The 21,500-nt window shown below is 42.6% G+C and overlaps 1 protein-coding gene across 4 annotated transcripts in view; it reads right to left on the bottom strand.

Moving 5' to 3' along the window:
• The window catches only part of TMED10 (transmembrane p24 trafficking protein 10), a 35,476-nt gene extending 15,977 nt beyond the window's left edge, over positions 1-19,499 (bottom strand). Inside the window, exons 1-2 of one of the 4 annotated variants that reach the window (XM_084969801.1) lie at positions 19,383-19,499; positions 3,940-4,051 (exon numbers count right to left, since the gene is read on the bottom strand). In XM_084969801.1, coding sequence (XP_084825927.1) covers positions 3,940-3,967 — 28 coding nt within the window. In that variant the 5' untranslated portion in view covers positions 3,968-4,051; positions 19,383-19,499. Of the gene's footprint in view, positions 1-3,939; positions 4,687-5,680; positions 5,768-5,815; positions 8,379-18,979; positions 19,241-19,382 lie in introns of those variants that run through there. The other 3 variants (XM_001926711.6, XM_084969802.1, XM_084969803.1) reach the window with 3 other exon arrangements.
• Positions 19,500-21,500: the final 2,001 nt, after the last annotated feature.

A 21,500-nucleotide genomic window follows, 5' to 3' on the forward strand; every position in this document is an offset into this window, starting at 1 on the left:
TGAAGGCAGACAAGGTATGGTAGGCAGAAGGAAACACATGAGCAAAGACTTACTGAAAGGAGTGTGTGGCATGTTTAAAAGACAGTAAAGAAATCCTTCTTGGAGTTCCTGTCATGGCTCATCGGTTAGCAAACCTGACTAGCATCCATGAGGACACAGGTTCGATCCCTGGCCTCTCTCAGTGGGTTAAGGATCCAGCATTGCTGTGAGCTGTGGTGTAGGTTGCAGACACAGTTCGGATCTGGCGTGGCTGTGGCTGTGGTATGGGCTGGCGGCTACAGCTCCAATTAGACTCCTAGCCTGGGAACTTCCATATGCCATGGGTGTGGACCTAAAAAGACAAAAAAAGACCAAAAAAAAAAAAAAAAAAAAGAAAGAAATTCTTCTGGATAGACTAGAAAGATAAATTTGAGAGCAATAAAATAAGAAAGAACAGTAGGATCAAGAAATTAAGACAAGTCACAGATAGCTTCTGAGCACTGAACCAATGTTTCCCAAAGAAAACAAAAAACGACACCCAGAGAGTTCTCTTCTCCCAAATCCAATGTGCAGTGCTGATCATAACATCGCCCATAAGAGATTCAATACAAAAATTTTGATTCTCCTTCCTCATTTAAAAAACTGTGAAATCCAAGCAGCTCACAGCTCCACCTGGTCCAAACAGATTCTTCCCACTGTCTGTTCACCACAGCACAGCTTCAGCATTATTCAAACACGAGTGAAACCACAAAACCACAGACCACCTGAGTCCAGACCATATAGTCTCTTGCACAGAAGAGACAGCCCATCCCATTGGTTGGTATCGTGGCCCTCAAGGGTTTCCTTTGTAAAAAGATGTTTTAGTAATTTCTCTCCGCATTTGCCTGGCAATGTTTTAAAAGGTCCTCCAAAGACTACAAGGTATAAGGTCTTCTTATCAGAATAAAGAGAGAATACAAACTAAAAATTGAGTGCTGACTATTTCTGTGTGTGTATACAAACATTTATACATGTGTATACACATACATACAAATATATACACACTTTTTTTTTTTTTTTTTTGCTTTTCAGGGCCACACCTGTGACGCATAGAAGCTCCCAGGCTAGGAGTCGAATTGGACCTGTAGCTGCTGTCCTACACTATAGCGATAGCACGCCAGACCCAGACTGCATCCTCGACCTACACCAGCTCATGGCAATGCCAGATCTTTAACCGCACTGAGCGAGGCCAGGGATCAAACCCACATCCTCATGGATACCAGTTGAGTTTGTCACAGCTGAGCCACGACGGGAACTCCTTATACACACATTTTAATACCAGTTCCTGAGCAATTACATGGATAGTACCAGCACAAAAGATACTCATGGCTCGGCAGGTTAAGTATCTAGCATCGTCACTGCCATGGCTGTGATACACACACACACACACGTATATATGCCAATCAGTAAGTGATGCACTATTCAGAGGAAACCACACTGACCTCCTTGCTGTTTCTGAGACACGCTCAGCATCTTGAGGCATTTGCTTTTTCTCCAAAGCCCTCATTACCACTGGACTTATACTTGTCTACTGTCTGTTTGCTCCAATGAAAATGTAAGCTCCATTGAGAGCACAGACTTCTGTTTTATTCACTGCTATAATATCCTCAACACCAAGAACAGTGCTAGATGAATCAACTGATGGAGATATTGAGCAGACTAGAATGGTTGAGAAATGTATGGATATGGGAATATACATATATGGGAAGAGAGCGTTTTGTTTTAGCAAATGAATAAATGCGACATGTTTAGAGGATGGGGCAGAATGGCTGGGGCCTGATGAGCAGTGGAAGATATGGTTGGATGGAGCAAGAGTATAAAGACTACTAAATGCATGATGCCTAAAGTCCCTTCCAGTTAGAAAATTCTGTGATTCTGGGATTCATTCTATCGAACAGGAATATTTCTACCCCAAGGAAGGTGGGGCAGTGCGTTAAGGATACGGCATTGCCATGGCTGGGTCGTAGGCCATAGCTGCAGCTCAGGTTTGATCCCTGGCCCAGGAACTTCCATATGCTGTGGGTATAGCTGAAAAAGGGGAGGGATAGGATAGGAAGGGAAAGCTGAAAAACGACAGACATGATAAAAGATGTGTTTTAGGAGATAAACGTGATAGCAATATTTGAACATATTAAAAGCAGGGATATCAGAAGCTTAATGACACCATCCATGATTTAAGATTAGAATTCAGATTTGTGTGGTGACAGATACAGGAGGTATTTTGAAAGAAGTACCAGCATAACTTAATGAGAGGCTGGAAAAGACAAACACCAGTAATTTCAAAAACATTAGCCCGAGTAATTGGGGAGGTGGTGGTAATACTGATGAGTGAAGGGAACTAATTTGAAAGAGAAGATCATGGATACAGTCTTAGATGCCTGAGTTCTGAAGTAAGAACGCACAACTATATGGAAATGTCTAGAATACCGCTGAGATATCCAGGTACTGGCAGGAGTGAGGGAGGCAGAAAAGTATCGGTCATGAAATCACTATTAAAGCCCTTAATTTTCTATTTTTAATCTGTTATTCCATTTACTTCATGAGACCTCCTTTAGCTTTTAGGCTAAATTGACTCATTTTAGATCATGGGGTCAATTCTTGTTTTTTTAAAGGTCACATTTGTGGCATATGGAAGTTCCCCAGCTAGGGGTCGAATCAGAGCCATGGCTGCTGGCCTACACCACAGCCACAGCAACGCCAGATCTGAGCCACGTCTGCGACTTACACCACAGCTCAGGGCAACGCCGGATCCTTAACCCACCAAGTGAGGCCACGGATTGAACCTGCATCTTCATGGATACTAGTCGGGTTTGTTACTGCTGAGCCATGATGGGAACTCCATGGGGTCAATTCTTGGTTAACTGTCAAAAGCAGCTAGTTCACCTGTTATTCCTGGGAATCTACTGGTGTCATCAGCAAAAGTGCTTGCTCTTCTAGGATTGCTATGTTCTGAATATTCTATAAATGTAAAACTGCCAGGATTCCTTTTGCTACCTACCATACAGAGAAAGCCTAAGAATAAAATCAGATGGAGGCAAAAAAAGAGGGTGGGGCATCTCTAAAAACGAGGTAAGGTTCCAATGATATTGCTAAAAACCCTAAGATCCAGCTGTACCTGAAGTCAGCCCTAAACTGTAAACTTCCTGGTTCAGAATCACACTTTCTCTTCATCCTCTTTAGCAAGTTTGAGTTATGTTTTTGTGTCCTGTAGCCCCAAACCATCCCAACTAAATATAACAGGTATAAATGCATGGATTAGAATCTCGTGTCCTTGAAGCTGAAGAATAAGGAGTGGAAAGGTACCTACCACTGAGCCAGAAGCCATCAGGTAATCAGCCTAAAAATTACTACGGGCTCTTGGCCTTGAGATGCACAGAAGATGCCACAGCAAGATATTAGGACTAGGAAATAGCAAATGCCTTGGAGACCAAAACTGTCTCTGGGCGCTCCTCACTGGTGAGGATATCTACACTCTTCTCTGAGTGTGTGACTTTGACTTCTGCCACTACTTTTTTGTTCTTTTTGCATACACTGTGCTTCCAATCAACTGTGCTTGCTTTACAAAAAAAAACCCCAAAACAAACAAAAAAACCCCCAAATACCTTGCTGTATGTTATTTGTCAGGGAGACCCTACTTCTAATCTCCAAGAAAACATGTCACTAGCATATAAATGCGCTATTTTTAGCATCTATACCAAATTAACTCTACCATTCAGGCCAAGTATAACATAGCACGCAAAAGACGCCTGCTCCTGCACATGAAGAACTCTACTGACGAGCCAACTTTCACTGACAAGTGTGTGCACCCCAGCAAATGGAGTTTTCACTTCCACTTTCCATCCAGTGCAGGAGAGAAAGTTCATGCTCTAACCTGCTTAGAAGATGATGCTTAATTCAGGGAGAACACTCTGATTTACTTACCCTTGCTCTCAAAACACACTTCAAACATGTCATAATCTTCAGTGGTAAAGGCAAACTTCCCCTTGGTTGCATCCTCCTTGGAGTACAGAATATGGCCAGCAGAATCTGTTATCTAAAATTTAAAAAAGTTAAGTAAGAATAGGCAGCAATAATAAATAGCAGTAATAGTAAGCCAGGATCTCCTGCCACGAACGACATTGATCGTTCATTATTTTGTCAAGCATTTAAGGTCCCTGGATCTGCACCGGTCACTAGGGAAACAAGGAAGTGTAAGATGGTTCCTTCAAAGGGCTTAAGAGCATAAATGAGGAGAAGAATAAGAAATGGGACAACTTTGCTGCAGTGTAGAGAGTGCACTGCTAAAGGCATGCTCAGGTGTCACCAGATTATGGAGGGTCACAGAGTGTATCGTGAAGGAGGAGACTCAAAAGCCAAGTCCTGAAGGATGAGCTGCAATCAAGGGACGAATAGGGGTAAAGAATAGCGGTAAAGAAGAAAGCAAATGTGAAGGCTGGGTCCAGAAAAACACAAAGCAAACAAACAAAAAAAGAGGGTACTATCATAACACTAATAGCTAACATTTATTAAGCGCTAACTGTTGAGTGCTATGCCAAGTGCTTTACATGCATTTTTTTTTTTTTTTGGTCTTTTGTCCTTTTAAGGCCACACCCGCAGCTTACGGAGGTTCCCAGGTTAGGGGTCTAATCAGGGCTGTTGCTGCCAGCCTACGCCAGAGCCACAGCAACACTAGATCTGAGCCATGTCTGCAACCTACACCACAGCTCATGGCAGTGCTGGATCCTTAACCCACTGAGCGAGGTCAGGGATTGAACCTGCAACCTGACGGTTCCTAGTCAGATTCGTTTCTGCTGCACCACGACAGGAACTCCTACATGCAATTTTTAATTTAATCTTCACTTTAACCCTATAGGTAAGAAGTATTATTCCTCCCATGTTCCACAGGAGGAAACTAAGGCACAGAGCGGTTAAGTGACTGGATCATGTAGAACCACGACATCATGCTAAGGAGTTTATTTTGTACAAAGTGGGAAGGCGACGAAGAATTTGAAATGAGGTGATGTGATTCAATTTGCAGTTTGGAAAGATGCATCTGATAACACTGTGATGATAGACTTAATTAAGAGGGACAAACTAGAGATAAGATGGGCTAGGACACTATTCCAATACTCCAGGTTAGACATGATGAAGGCTTTGGATATGAACAGAAGGGGTCAGATTTGAGGGATTTTAAAATGGGAAAGCCCACAAGAAAAGACCAAAAAGTGAATGCCCACAAGGATCGAGTAAGCAGCATAACCAAGTCTAATGGGCCAGTACAAGTCCACAGGGTGTGGAGAACAATGCGGTGAAACAGGGAAGATAGGAGTGTCTCAAGGGAGAAACCAATTACTACCTACCATGGCATGTCAGGTTTTTAGATCATCCAATTTCCTAAAAGAACCTAAAAGTTTTAACTTTTATTTGAAATCTTCTAGTTTTAAAATCCTTGCAACCAATCCCAACATTTGAAAAACTATCTCAAGGCCAAACAAAAGATGTCTAGGAGCTCCTGCTGTGGCTCAGAGGGAACGAATCTGACTTAGTATCCACAAGGATGAAGGTTTGATCCCTGGCCTCGCTCAGTGGGTAAAGGATCTGGAGTTGCCGTGAGCTGTGGTGTAGGCTGAAGACACGGCTCGGATCTGGTGCTGCTGTGGCTGTGGTGTAGGCCAGTAGCTACAGTTCTGATTTGACCCCTAGCCTGGTAACCTCCGTATGCCGAAGGTGCGGCCCTAAAAAGACAAAAAAAAAAAAAAAAAAAAAAAAATGTCTACAGAACAACTTCTTCTGGGCCACCAATATCTGACCTCTGCACAAGACAGGAAGAAAGACTAAAATCATATAGAAGAACTGCTGGAGAGCACTGAGGTCTCACCTGAGATCAGGGACCATGGACTTCTAGTGGTCACACCTAGCAGCCAAGATATAGGAGCAAAGAAAAGTAGTAAGTGATTTAGGTCTGGGGTTTTGCACCTGAGTGGTTTGGAAGAATAAAGGGAGTAAGGGGAGTTCCTGCTGTGGCACAGTAGGTTAAAGGATCCAGCATTGCCACAGCCACGGTGTTATGTTGCAGCTGCAGCTTGGATTCAATCCCTGGCCCAGGAACTTTCATATGCTACAGGTGCAGCCATAAAAAAAGGAAAGATTCTTTTAAAAAGGGATTAAAGAATTATTTTATAAACTTTACCTACGCAGTCTTTAATCCTCACAACAATCCTGGAGAAGCCAGTCTTATTATCCCCATTTTATTGATGCAAAAATGTAGTAATCCATCCATTACCACAGAGTTAAAAACTGTGTGTGTGGATTTGAAGATAGGGTCTAAAACCCATGTTCTTTCCACATTCCATCTTGCCTCCCCACAAAAAGAATGGCTGAAAGAAATGGAATGCACAGAAGCCAAGAAAGACTAACAGAATCTGATGGATTCTTTGGGTCAATGCAAGTCAGACAGCCTGAGAGTCCTCCTGAGTGGGGACAGAGCAGTGTTCAGTCTGCGTTCTCTACCTTAGAGGGATTAGCAGGCAGCCACAAGGTAGAGGTCTTGAAGTTAGCAATAAATAAAACAATTTGCACGGGAACGCTTAGCCCTGAAGACTCCTAAAGGCCTCTTTTTATGGGATATTTTTCCTGAATTACCAACTAAAAGAAAAAGCAAAACAAAGGACTACTTGAGAACTTTATTATAGGGCAAAAATGTCTGGGAACTAATCATTAAATCCCAAAGTACTGTGTAGTCACCAGGGTAGTGCCATTCTTTCTTCAGAACCTGCTCACCATCAGATACTCACACTTCCCCATTCCCTAGCCCCCCAAAGACAATGATAATTCTTAAGAGCAAACAGGAAGTCAAACATCAGGAATAACAAATTTTCATATTCTAAGCTTATCTAAAAACTCTAATTTGGATTTGGCTCCTATGAATAAAGTTGTAAAGATGTAGAATTTCTCCAAGGCATAGGTGGATAAAAATAAGCTTCCAGATTTGCTCATTGTATTAGTTTAATTCTTAAGGGAGAAGGAAAGGATTAAATGAAAGCAGCAGAGGATATCAGGAAATAAGCACCAAGGGTACAGCATGGAACAGTCATCCCAGATGTCATCATGCCCAAGGTCAAGGAAGGAAAGAGGCCAGGTCACTGGCCTATGACAAACAACCAAACTTATTCAGGCTTACAAGATTTGGCACACATTTGCCTAACCAACTTGTTTCCTAGAAGAATTGCTTATGATCTCTTTGTATTCTCTTAAGATCTCAAGAGTTTAAAAAAAAAAAATTATTTATTTAAGGGCAGGAGTCTCTTTAGATGATAAAGGAGCCTAGAAACAGGTCAGAAAAGACTTATTAAGGCACTGGCAAAAATCCTTCATTGAGTACTTTGCAAAATGAATTAAGAAATCTGCCATGTTCTTCTGAAAGACTCAGATACAACCCCCCCCCCAATTGGTATTGAGTGGTATAAAATTTGTTTAAATTGTTTTCCACATTATACTGAGGAACTACAACTATGGCAGAATACCTGTGTTGTTGATTCTATGACATCTGAGAATGTTATTAACCATTCAAATGCTTTACAAGAGGCTGAAGGCAAAGAATCTCTCACTGTCTGTGCCTTTTATTAGCATGAAATCTACCTCCTAGAAATTGTGATAATATCACAATTCCCTCAGTAGAGGGAAACGTGGAGATGTTATTTCTATACTCCTTATGATATTCAGTTGACACAGCTATATAAGAGCATATATCCAGATATGTGGAAATTTAGGCAGACCACTTGACAACTTAACCTTGATGTTATGCTCTTAGAGACTGTTGAGCATTCTAACAGATCCTAGAGTTTTTCTGAAAATCAGTACATTTCCCATGTAGTTCATTACTTTGCAGCTATTTAGGAGCCAAGCCATTGATCTTAAGAAGAAGAACAACAAAAAAATCACATGCCCAGCATAATTACATAAATCAGCAGGTAGCTAAATTTAGGGAACAGAAAACTAGGCCAATCTCAGTGATTAGCCAGAACTGGCAAAGTCTAACAGGCTGAAATGATGGTTTTAAATTTCTTTAATTAAAATGCTCTGATTATAGATCACCTTAAAAGGTTATCTGGTGGAGTTCCCGTTATGGCTCAGTGGTAATGAACCCAACTAGTAACTATGGGGACCTGGATTCAATCCCTTGCCTCGATCAGTGGATTGAGGATCTGGCCTGGGCCGTAAACTGAGGTGTACGATGCAGACACGGCTCGGTCCCTGAGTTGCTGTGGCTGTAGTGTAGGCTGGCAGATGCAGCTCCGATTCAACCCCCCTAGCCTGGGAACTTCTATACGCTGTGGGTGAGGCCCTAAAAAAGCAGAAAAAAAAAAAAACAAAAAAAAAAACACCTGGTTTCTCAAAAATTGAGATTTTCTTTTTTCCTCTTAAATTCTACTGAGAACTACCTTGGTAATATGATAAATAACTGCCACTTTTATCTACTCTAACAGCAAGCCCTCAAAGGATTCCTGCCTTCCCTTTTAACCATAAAAAACAAGGAGTTCCCACAGTGGCTCAGCAGAAACAAATCCGACTAGGAACCATGAGGCTGTGGGTTCGATCCCTGGCCTCGCTCAGTGGGTTAAAGATCCAGCGTTGCTGTGAGCTGTGGTGTAGGTCGAAGACGCGGCTGGAATCTAGCATTGGTGTGGCTGTGCTGTAGGCCAGCAGCTGTAGCTCCAATTAGACCCCTAGCCTGGGAACCTCCATATGCAGCAGATGTGGCCCTAAAAAGCAAAGCAAAACAAAACATAAAAAAAGCCCAATAAAAAACACTTATAAAATTTACTGTAAAGTTCTTAATTAAACAAAGGTAATATTAAGCCATAAAATCTGCCCATATGACATCAAGGAATGGGAAGTAATAAAGATTTGTTTCTAGATAACACCTTCTGAAGAAAAGCAAAGTTCACAACTTATAAAGTAGTAAAGTGTTAATTGTATATGCACAGTAGCTGATGTCAAGAATATGTGAATACTTGCACTGAAACTGTCAGATAAGTGAGATTACAGGTCCGCTGGGAAAAAGAGACATTTAGAATTGGATTTTCTTGGACTATTCTAGGCAGCATCCAAAAAACATGATCTTTTTTTTTTTTTTTGGTCTTTTGTCTTTTTAGGATTGCACCGGGGGCATATGGAGGTTCCCAGGCTAGGGGTCCAATTGGAGCTGCTGCTGCCAGCCTACACCATGGCCATAGCAACACCATTTCCGAGCCGCGTCTGCAACCTACACCACAGCCCACAGCAATGCCGGATCCTTAACCCACTGAGCGAGGCAAGGATGGAACCCGCAACCTCATGGCTCCTAGCCGGATTCATTTCCCCTGTGCCACGACGGGAACACCCGAAAAACATGATCTCAAGCAGCTTCTGCTCCTGAAGCCTGCCCCTCTTCCTTTACCAAACATTCAATACCCCCTCTACTTCAAAAGGATCTTTTAAGTAGCTTAGGCCCAAATACTAGGTAAACAGCAATTAGGAATTAAAGAAGAGAGTTCACCTGGAGGAAGAAACAACCAGGCACTAGCAAACACTTGAACTGAGCAAATGATATCTGCACAACAAATTTGGCTCTCAGTTTTCTGGAAGCCAAGATTAAGAAACAAGTTGGGTTACACATCATTTGTTTTCTGATGAAAGCTTGCAAATTTATCTTCGGAGATAGTTTTCCTGGAACTAAACAAGAAGAACCATTTATCAGGAAGGTCCTTGTGAAAGAATGGTGACCAATAGCAGTCTCTCCACTAGCAACCATGGCCTTGCTAAAGATACAAATACAGTTCAAATGAATGCTTTTAGTGACCCACTGCAGAAGCAGGAACTGAAGGAAGTGGATGAGAGCTCCCGTGTCCCAGGCCTTTGCCCTTTAGCACCACTACTTCTCTCCCCATCCTGCCTCCTCTAGCTGCTCAGGGAATTCCTAGCCTTCCTCTAAAGTTGCAAGAAGGCTGAGACTACTTCCACTTGCTACCACCACGAGTATGTTTGGAAAAAAAAGCATCAGGAAAAGATGTTTTAAAAATAATACCATCAGGGAGTTGCTGCTGTGGCGTCAAGAATCTGAATGCAAAGGCTCAGGTTGCTGCAGAGGTGCAGGTTTGCTCACAGCATAGTGGGTTAAAGGGTTTGCAGCTGGGGCTCAGATTCAGTTCCTGGACTGAGAACTTCCATATGCCACAGGTGTGGCCATAAAATGAAAATAATAATAACAACAACAACAATAATATCCACCCAGATCCTGGTTTCTAATACCACTCTCCAATAAAAGGAACCAGGGCTCCTTGGAGAAAGGGCTGATCCTAGGACTGGGGCAAGAAATATACAAGATGAGCCTGGAGCACCTTGTAGTATGAGACAGTAGTGCTGAAAAACAAAACAAGACAAAAAATAAGAATGGGTTATGTCAAAGGGACACAGGAGCCAAGTGAAAGAGCTCCAAAGAGGCAAAGCTGAAACAATTTGAACAATGAATTAAAGTAGTACTGGATTATAATCCAAAGTATAAAATAAATACCCACAAGTCCATACCGGTATAAATAATTAAACAAACGGGGGCAAAGAGACAAATCTCTTATGCAGAAGGCTCTCAAGTAATTTATGCAGAAGTAGCAGCCTCAAGGAGGTCAAGAATTAACTCCCCACGCCTTAAATGTGGGCTGTACAGAGTGATTTCCTTCCAAAGTACTCAACATAGAAAGAGGGAAAAAAGTACTTTACAGTGAAGAAACCTGATAAACACTACCTCAGCCCGATGACCAAGGTCAATGCAAGTGCTAATTCATGCTGTCAGTATGCTCCTTTGGCATGGTATGATGAAAATGACACTTGGAGTTCCTGTCGCGATGCAATGGTTAACGAATCCAACTAGGAACCATGAGTGTGCAGGTTCAATCCCTGGCCTTGCTCAGTGGGTTAAGGATCTGGCATTGCCGTGAGCTGTGGTGTAGGTCACAGACTTGGCTCGGATCCCATGTTGCCGTGGCTGTGGTGTGGGCTGGTGGCTACAGCTCCAATTAGACCCCTAGCCTGGGAACCTCCAGACGCTGCGGGTGCGGCCGTAGACAAGGCAAAAAGATAAAAAAAAAAAAAAAAAAAAGGAAACAACACTTTACCTCTGTAGTCTTTTTTGCCAAAACCCATAATCCCCATCGGATCATGGAAAACATCAGACAAATCCCAACAGAAAGGCAGCCTACAAAATACTTGACCAGTTCTCCTCAAAACTCAAACGGTTCTCAAAAATAGGGAAAGTGTCACACTGGTTCACTCATGGTGACGAATGTGCCACAGAGATGTAAGATGTTAACAACAGGGGAATGATGTGGGCTATATGGGAACTGTACTATCTTTACTACTTTTCTGTATATCTAAAACTGTTCTAAAATAAAAACTTTATTTAAAAAACACTATGCAGATGGATAAAGTCAAACGTACACACAACCCTCCAGATCCTCAAGAAATGTACAGTCATCAAAGCCAAGCAAGCAAATAAGCATTTTTACACACTTTCCATGTTGTAAATACAAATAGTTAATTTGGACAAGTCTATAGCTAGGCCTATAAAAGGAGAGATTACCCACGAGGGAGGTGGCACGTCTGTGTCTTTCTACAGGCACAGGTCTCACAGTGCTTTTACTTGCTGTATCAGCTCCATACCCCACCAGTGCAATGTGATAAAAACCGAGAGCCAAATCCACATCTTTCCAGGTGTGCCACCACAGCAGCAGTGGTCAATCAGCCTGGGGCTTTGGTGCAGTTGGTGAAACTCTGAAGAAGTAATTTCCTTCAAATAGGCTCCTACCTGCACTCCATCCTCCTCAGGTTTATGATCAGTCTGTGGTATAACACTGAGTATACAATGTGCACATATTATTTTAAGGACAACCATCAACTATGTAGTTCCTGAATGACTAACTCAGGAATTAAGACAGAGCAAGTCTGTCGCAGAAGCTCTATACACTGAATAAAAATAACCCAACAGAAACACCTATCATTTTCTCCATGTGAGAGACAGTACAGCATACTCGTGAGACTGAAGGCTCTAGAGTCAGACCTCTAGCTGGAAAGCCCTGGTAATGTTCCTTAACCTCTCTGTGCCCCATATGTAAAGTAAGGACCAGAGTATGTACTTCATGAGGTTGATTCGAGGATTGAATTTAACATAAGCAAAGCGCCTGGAACAGGGTTTGGCATCTGGCAAGCCCTCAGTAAGTGTTACGATCACTGCTGTTGTTACTGCTAGCATTGCTGTTGTCATAACTGCTTGTTAGTGGTAACTCAGAACTCCGGAACATTTAGTCACTAAGCATACCTCCAATCTAAAAGCGCTAAAGGATGGCAAACTAGATAAAGCAGTCTACGCTAACTAAACCCACGGATGACAAGGGCCTAAATGATTCCTGCATGCAAAAGGAAAAGACAGATAAGCCTCAAGGAAGCAGCCGTAGGATTCAGAAACAGAGGGATACAGAATGCCTCACAAAGCAGGCATCCAATGAATTGTTTTAACTGCTAACAGGGGGTAGTAAGAAATACGAGGTGACTTTAGCATGTCCTGCATGGGTTTTACTTCATAAGTAATAAACTACATGAAAGACCCAACAACATTAGGTGTGGGAGGTGGGAAAAGAAAAAAGAAGACTGTGGGTGCACATAGAATGATCATGGTTGCAGGTATCTACACTTCTTAGGTAAGAGTTCACAATGAATCTTAAGCTGTGAGGTCTACTACTCTAAGACTAAAAAAAAAAAGAACTCCAAATCACTGAAGATGCTGTAGTTTTAGACTAGAATAATAGTATTGGAAATTCCTTTTTTTTTTTTTTTTTTTTTGCTTTTTATCTTTTAGGGTCACATCCATGGCATATGGAGGTTCCCGGGCTAGAGGTCGAATTGGAGCTACACCTGCCGGCCAACACCACAGCCACAGTAACGCCAGATCCAAGCCTCGTCTGTGACCTACACCACAGTTCATGGCCACATTGGATCCTTAACCCACCGAGTGAGGCCAGGGATGGAACCGGTGTTCTCATAGATACTAGTCAGATTCGTTTCTCTGAGCCATGACGGGAACTCCTGGAAATACTTTCAAAAGGCTACCACAAGCCCCCACTGTCCTCAGACATGAAGAACATGGACAACTCTGATAGCCTAGAAGCTACATTTAATCGCCATAAAACAAATTTACCCTGATCTTTCAAACAAGAGCCAAGTACTGAGTCTACCAATGGCACCCCTGGAATCAGGGAATTATATCTAGATTTCACCCAGAACGAAGTCAAACTCAGAAAAGCCCTAAGCAGCAATTAGCAACACTAAATTCTTTCAAATTTCCAACATAATTCAGCAATGGCATAGCATAGCACAGAAGTCCTGATTAAGGAGGCTTGTAGAAATGTTGAAAACTAGACATGGAAAATTTCCAGGCACTGGTATGATAATGGATAGATGCTCTCTTCCTGCTTCTATCAGCATTTACTACATTAACTCGACAAAGCCAATGCGTCACACTTGACTGGGGGGCAAGAGTGAGGGAATTTCGGCGGGGGGGGGGAGGTGAGGAGGAGAAAGCTGGAGAAAGAGAGGGAGGAAGGGAGGGGAATGAGAAGGAAAGACCAGTTGCTGCTCTAACAATACTACTGCGGGGGTGAAGCCAGATCAAATGTTTTTTTTCATACTGTTCCAAAGTTATTTACGGTAAAAAACCTCCAGCGTGACCCTTTTAGACACAAACAAAGCCTTGTTCTTTCTTAACAACTAGTCCCTTGATTTCCCACACGTTGTGTTGAACAATGAGGTTGGGGGCACAGGATAAAGCAGATGACATCAACCTCCCTCAAGTCGTAGGCTTGTTTGGGAGCCCAAATTCTGGTCTGTGGCCAGCTGGCTGATTACACAGAGGGCTCTACTGTCCAGGCAGCCAGGCTGCATATGTACATGGGGGCCAGGGCTCACAATCAACCACCAGTCAGCAAATCACACAGGAAACAGCACAGAAGTCACTGTACCCCACTAGACTACCTTCATAAATCTGTCCCCTTTTCCTAGAAACTAGACTCAGTCTTCAGAAGTCATCATAAAAATATGGTATAACAATTTCAAATTCTAAGCAGCCCTGTTCTCTAGATCAGCTGAAAATAGAGAAGGCTGTGGACAACTGCTGAACAAGAGAGATTTAAATAAAGTAACATACTGTTTAACTTTTCTGGAGAAGGAAACATATGGTCAGGTTTTAATTTAAAGCTAGAAATTTGTATACAATACAAAAATAAACCAGATGTTAGTATTATTAAATTTCCATGTATCCAACCATTAGTATATTATTAAATCATCAGTACATTAGATGTGTTAAACCACCTATTTACTGACCTGTTTCTAACCCACTGGACAAGAGTCCACATCAAATGTAAATTTGAAAATGGGATATTTTTCTTAATAGAAAAAGATCAGCCCTCAATACACCAACAGCAATCATGAGCTAAGTATAAGAGCTCCAAACAAAATTGATCGAAACTATAGTGTGCACGCATGTGTACACACACACACACAATCTTTTAATATAGCTTTTAGTGGGGAAAAAAAATATAAGCCAATGGTTTCCCAACTGCCAAAATATTTCTTGATGATTTTGAGGCTTAACACGTGATAGGCCTATGACTCAAGGCTGAACTCTTCAAATGATCTGTTTGGCTTTCTCATCTGTAAGCTAGCTGGGAAACACAGGGACCATAACTGAGTGTAATATCCAAATAACAAATAATCCCATTTAGCAAAATGAATTATTAATTAGCAATAGCACTCTTGCAAAATGACAATGAAAAAAAAGTTAAACCAATTAGATGATTTCATTACCATCAGACTTTTCTTTTCTTTCTGGGGATGATAATGGCATCTCCTCACAACTGCTTTTTTTCTTTCTGTAATATTTCCAAAAGCTAAATCATCCTTAGCAATATCTCATCCCCCAAAATTAATTCATCCTCCAATTTTCACTATTAACAAGCATTCTAAATAATAAATGGTACTGGAGTCCATTAAACTATTATGGTATCATCTAGTCTTTATAAAAATGTGGTTTTTCACAGATTCTGAGTCCCTACAACAGGCTTTTATTATAGGCCTAAAGTAATGAGGAAACATCTATATTCACTATGGATGATTAATTGATATGCCCTGCTTCAATTCTGTGCAGCAGTCTTTTTTCTTTTTTCAGGCCTGCACCTATGGCATATGGAAGTTCCCAGGCTAGGGGTCCAACCAGAGCAGCAGTTGCCAGCCTACAACGCAACCACAGCAACCCAGAATCTGAGCCTCGTCTGTGACCTACACCACAGCTCGTGGCAACACTGGATCCCCCACCCACTGAGCAAGGCCAGGGACTGAACCGGCATCCACATGGATACCAGTCAGATTCATTACCGCTGAGCCGAAACAGGAACTCCATAAAATATAGGACATTCTTTAAGGACTACCGACCAACAATACAATTGGAGGCATATAAAAAAGGGGGAGGAGGGAAAGAATGGACTGCTCTAGATTATAAAGAGACTTGAGAGATGCAACTTAATTTTAAATAGATATTTTTGAGACAAGTGGAGAAATCTGAATATGAAGTGGGTATCATTAGATGACATTAAGGAATTACTGCTAATTTTTCGAGGTATGATTATAGCCACAGAACACTGTGATTAAATTCACATTTTTAAAAGAAAGTCAGGCTGAAGTATGCAGGACTGAAATACCATGACATCTAGGATTTACTTTAAAACCAAATGAGAAGAAAGAGGCAGTTAAGATGAAATAAGTGTGGCAAGATTCTAAAAACCAGGAGCTTTCACATCAAAATCAGGATTTCTGGGAGTTCCCAGTGTGGCTCAGTAGAAACAAATCTGACTAGTATTGGTGAGGACCCAAGTTCGATCCCTGGCCTCTCTCAGTGGGTTAAGGATTCAGTGTTGCTGTGAGCTGTGCTGTAGGTCCCAGACATGGCTCAGATCTGATGTTGCTGTGGCTGTGGTGTAGGCCAGCAGCTGCAGCTCTGATTCAACCCCTAGCCTGGGAACTTCCATATGCTGCGGTGTGGCCCTGAAAAGACAAAAACAAACAAACAAAAAACAGGATTTCTGGTTTTTTGAAAAATCAGATATGGCAACAAGGCCCACATAAAGAGATGAGTACTAACTACTTCAAATTGAGTTTTCACAACTTCCAATTATCCCCCATTTATCATCACTGCTGTCTGTCTGTCTTTCTCTCTCTCTCTCTTCTTTTTAGAGCTGTATGCACGGCATATGCCAAGTTCCCAGGCTAGGGGTCAAATCTGAGCTAGAGCTGCCAACCTACACCACAGCTCACGGCAATGCCAGATCCATAACTCACTGAGCAAGGCCAGGGACTGAACCTGAGTCCTCATGGATACTAGTCAGGTTTGTTAACCGCTGAGCCAAGAAGAGAACTCCCACTCCTGCTGTTTTTCTTATAGCTGGCCCAAATCATTCATTTATGTTACCGACTTAGCATTTGAGTTAAGGCCCCAGGAGTAGTCCAATTAAGCTGGTTGGTAGCAGAAGAAAAGAGCAGACATAACTGATGGCAAAATGCCTGCAATGCAGGTGCACAGACTTCTGCTGCTTAAGTCCTTCAGCAGCCTCGGATACAGACGTAACACCCATAAGACCATGCTACACTATGTGCTCCCTGTATTAAGAGCTTCCTGGAAGCAAGGTGGTATGTTTGACATTCTGAAAAATATGAACATGAATAAAATTCTTGCCCTCAGGATACTAATGGTCTAATAAGGAAGACAAGATACAAGTAATTACAATTTAAGATGAAAATATGTTGAGTTTAGGGTACTGTTCAGGATGGCGCATATGTAAAATGCAAAGCGGGGAGCGGCAAAGCAGTTACAGTTTCAGGAACAGATAATGAGCACTACAGAGTATACCGGGAAATCTATTTATTTTTTTTTTTTTGCTTTTTATTTAGGGCCACATCTGTGGCATATGGAGGTTCTCAGGCTAGGGATCAAATAACATATGCTGCTGGCCTATGCCACAGCCACAACAATGGATCTGAGCCACGTCTGCAACCTACACCACAGCTCACAGCAATCCTGGATCCCCAACCCACTGAGTGAGGCCAAGGATCGAACCTGCATCCTCATGGATACTAGTGGATTGTTTCCACTGCGCCACAACGGGAACTCCTATTGAGAAATTTAAACTTTACCAGATAAGGAATAGTGAGCCTCTGGAAGGTTTTAAAATGTAAGTACAAATCAGAGGGGGCAACACGAGAGATGAGAATAAAGTCTCTTTCACTGCTAAAATTCTCTGATCCTATGCACTACATACATAGAATCGAGCCAGAAGCGTGATCCCCAAATTGTTGCACCTAAGCCTCTAAAATCACGCCATCATGGTTTTCTTGGCTAGACAGAAATAAAAGCCTCAGTCATTATGCAACAGTCCTATAATTTTTCATCTCTCAAAGTTTAAGTAAGAAATTGCATCTATTATGACTATTGCATTCCAATACCTTAAGCTTTTTTTTTTTTAGCTTCTTAGGGCTGCACCTGCTGCATATGGAGGTTCCCAAGCTAGGGGTCTAATTGGAGCCACAGCTGCCGGCCTAAGCCACATCAAATCCGAGCCACATCTGCGACCTATACCATCGCTCACAGCAACTCCAGATCCTTAACCCACTGAGCAAGGCCAGGTATCGAACCACAACCTCATGGTTCCTAGTCAGATTCATTTCCGTTGCGCCACGATGGGAATTCCTCCAATACTTTAAGCTTATGTACTTAAAGCTCTATTAAAACGTAAAAATGTTTCTTCCTATTTAGTTCAAGACCCGTACTGTTAAAAACAAACAAAAAAAAACCCCATATGGGGTTCCCTTGTGGCACAGCTGGTTAAGGATCCAGCTGTTGTCACTGCAGTGGCTCTGTTACAGCTTTGTCTGGAGGGTTTGATCCCTGGCCCAGAAACTTCCACATGCCCCAGCAGGCCAAACAAACAAAACCCCCACATGCTTACTGCAAATGAATAAAACCACCTAAAACAAAACCCAATCTTAAGAGATATCAAATCATGTTAAGGTTTCAAAGAGGAGGCCTGGTCATTCTAACTGCAATATGGGACCAAAGTGACATAATTGGTAATAGCTGTCCAAGAGTATAGTTAAAATTTACACAAAACTTGGCCAAGTCCAGATTCTGGGGTACGGGAAAGAAAAGTACAAGAGACTGAGACCATTTCGTGACCAATAATGGACTTGAATCAATCACAGGAATTACAAATAAAAGGCAAGGAGAGTCTAAGATTGCAGCACTTTTCCGTCACTTTACTCAACTCCTAAACTAAGAATCACCAGTTTGTTCTCCAACTTCTGAGCCTCAATTGTGTAAAATGAGGTCAATAGTACCTACTACACAGGGTAATGTACGAACTAAATGTATGTACAGTACAGAACCTGACACACGGCTAATGCTCAAGAAATAACAGCTTTTACTATTCACAGCTCGCTTAAATGCTTCCATTATTTTCCTGCAGGTATCAATGTGTCTTAGGATGCTGGTCCCCACAAACACTCGGCATCCATAGATTTCTTTGGAGAACCAAGTTACAGTTCAAGGTACTTAAGACCAAAACAGGTATAGGGCCACGACAACGACCCAAAGTCGAAGCCACTGCAGCTCAACTGTCACCACATCCGCCAAGGCCTGGCGGCCCTTCAATGGGTTCCCGGCTTTGGCGCCCAGCCCCGCCCAGCGAACGCCAACGAGGAGGATGAGGGGGCGGTCTCGGCGGCTCGCCCCGAGCGCTCGGGGAGGCCAGGCCGCCCTCCAGACCTCAATCTGCAAGACTCCCCAGGTTCTCCGCCACCGCGCCGACGCCTGTGGTGTATCCTCCCCGCCCCTCGCCCCCGACGGTCGCACCTTGAGGTGGGTGCGCGGGCCGCCAGCGCCCCCAGACTGGTCGGTGATCTCGTACGCGCCCGTCACCAGCAGGTCCTTGTGGATCTCCTCGCGGAGGCACTTGCGGGAATTAACGGGCAGATGGAAGGAGATCGTGAGGACGGAGCTGGGGCCGAGCAGGAATAAAAGCAGCAACGCTAGCGGGCAAGGGCCACGCAGGGCTTGTGGATCAGACAAGCCAGACATGGTGCCGGAGACTGTTCACCACCGTGGGCCTGTATCGCGCCGGAACCGGGAGGGCCCACGTAACTCACCTCTGACCTTTCAATACTGCCGGCGCCATTTTGGAGGCTGGCAAATAGATTAAAAATGTACAGTAAGTCTTTTAAAGGGAAGTGGGGATATGATAACATATCGTACTCACAGATTAACGTGGTTAAATGAGATTTCCCAGACGTTTCCCCGAAAAGTTTCGTTTTTGTTAAGCTCAGTCAGCCATAGCAAGTATGGGCAGCCCTGGAAGTAATTCTCCTTTAAATTCCGGAAGTAGTGCCCTGAAGTTTTAATGGTCTGTGATACCATAGCAACTAAGCCCCAATAGGAAACAGCCACAATGCCAATTGCTGGGCCCGCCTTCCGACCTCCGGAGAGCACCCGGAGGGGGCGGAGATGCAGGCAGAGTAGGTGCCGTCCCAGTGACGTGGTGACCGTTGGGACTTTGAGCGCTCGAGAGGAAGACCTCAAGAGGCCGAGGAAAATTTGCAATCTGGCTATTAAGCGAGCAGGAGCCAGAACCTCAGAGAAGGAGTAGAGGTCGCCTGGTGAATGTGAGCTGGAACCGTCCAGTTCATGCCCCTGAGCTGGGGTATTTGGGCTGGAGTAACTGATTTCTGAATATGCATCTTATGTAACAGACATTAAGCACCTACTATGCTAGGTGGTATTCAAACTAAATTTGGATTCTGTATTTAAATTGAATAAAACACGCTTTTAGTCCAGTGTTGGAGATGGACCTAATGTGTTTTACCAGATAAGCATTGTCCAGGGAAGCCAAGTATTGATGTGTTTTAAATGTTTAAAACACTTTAGGGATCAAATTGGCAAGTCCGTAGTAAGGAAACCTACATGGTAATCATGCATGCTTTTGTTTAACAAATATTTATTGACTACCTACTATGTGCCAGACACTATCCCATGCATGCCTACTGACATGTTTATTGAGTCAACAAACCATTAGGGGGATGCTATAAAATATTCAGAGCTGAAGAAAGTAGGAAGTTGAAAAAGTACTCATCAGCCTATGTTTAGAATTATCTACTTTGATTCATGTTTATTGAGCATCTACAGAAATACCAAGAAGATGGACTGTATGCTTTTAACAAATTAAACAGTTGTTCTGTGTTTATAACTCCTTTCAGACTATTTCCTGGAACTGAAATCCCACAAACAAAACAAGAACAAACAAAAGAGCTGTAAAGCATTTTAAAATTTGACAAATGTCATATAATAATTATTTTATGAGGTGTCCACTTAGGAACATTTAGTTTGACTATTTTATCCCTCATCTAAGATACCGATGGTAATTTATTCAGAACACCCTGGTAATTTGCATTGGCCATTAGCTTTTTCCCTGGGGAGGGTGGGGGGAGGATCAATACCAAGCAGTTATCTAATTCCCTGTTTACTCTCAGTCCTGAGGCTTTGCCGACCATCAGCAAGAGATTTGCAAACCCATGAAATACCTGTGTGGTTTTTACCTTTAAATTACTTTTTTTTTTTTTTTTTTTTTTAGGGCCACACCCAGGGCATATGGAAGTTCCCAGGCTACGGGTGAATTGGAGCTACAGCTGTTGGCTTACGCCACAGCCACAGCAACGCCAGATCCAGATCCGAGGCAACCTACACCACAGCTCAGGGCAACATTGGATCCTTAACCCACTGAGCAAGGCCAGAGATCCAACACGCATCCTCGTGGATTCTAGTCAGGTTTGTTTACCATTGAGCCACGAGGGGAACTCCTAAATTTCTATTTTATATTTAAATGACAGCTTATATGTTTTAAAATATTTTCACATATATTAGTTATCTCATTTGGCATTTTCAAAAACCATGTGATGTAGGCTGGGCAAATCTGTTCATTTTACAGATGAGGAGAAGTTCTGAGAGGCCAAAGAACTTTCATACCCAAAGTCCCATAGTTTAAAAGTGACAAAGTCGGTCTAAGGGCCTGAGCCTTCTTCAGAAAGGCACTATTATTTTATAAGTGAAGAAACAGAAAAATTGAGTTACTTTCCTAAATTACAGCTCTCAGGTCCTGATCCTGTGTCCTCACTTACCCTGGCCTGCAGCTCTTTCCTTTCCCCCTTCCTTCCTTCTGTTTTTCTTCTTAGTACTCACCACTGTCTAAGCCTCATGCATTTTACTTACACACTTATTAATCTGTCTCCCTGACTGGGATTTCTTTTTTGTGAGGGACAGGGATTTTTGTCTGTTTTGTTCACTGCTTTATCTTCTAAATCTAAAATAGTGCCTGGTGCTTAGA

Source organism: Sus scrofa, chromosome 7 (assembly GCF_054392235.1).
Source record: "Sus scrofa isolate SSC_HxYL_T2T_F1_AM1 chromosome 7, Sscrofa_HxYL_maternal_Yorkshire_Landrace_v2.0, whole genome shotgun sequence".
Taxonomy (NCBI): Eukaryota; Metazoa; Chordata; class Mammalia; order Artiodactyla; family Suidae; genus Sus; species Sus scrofa.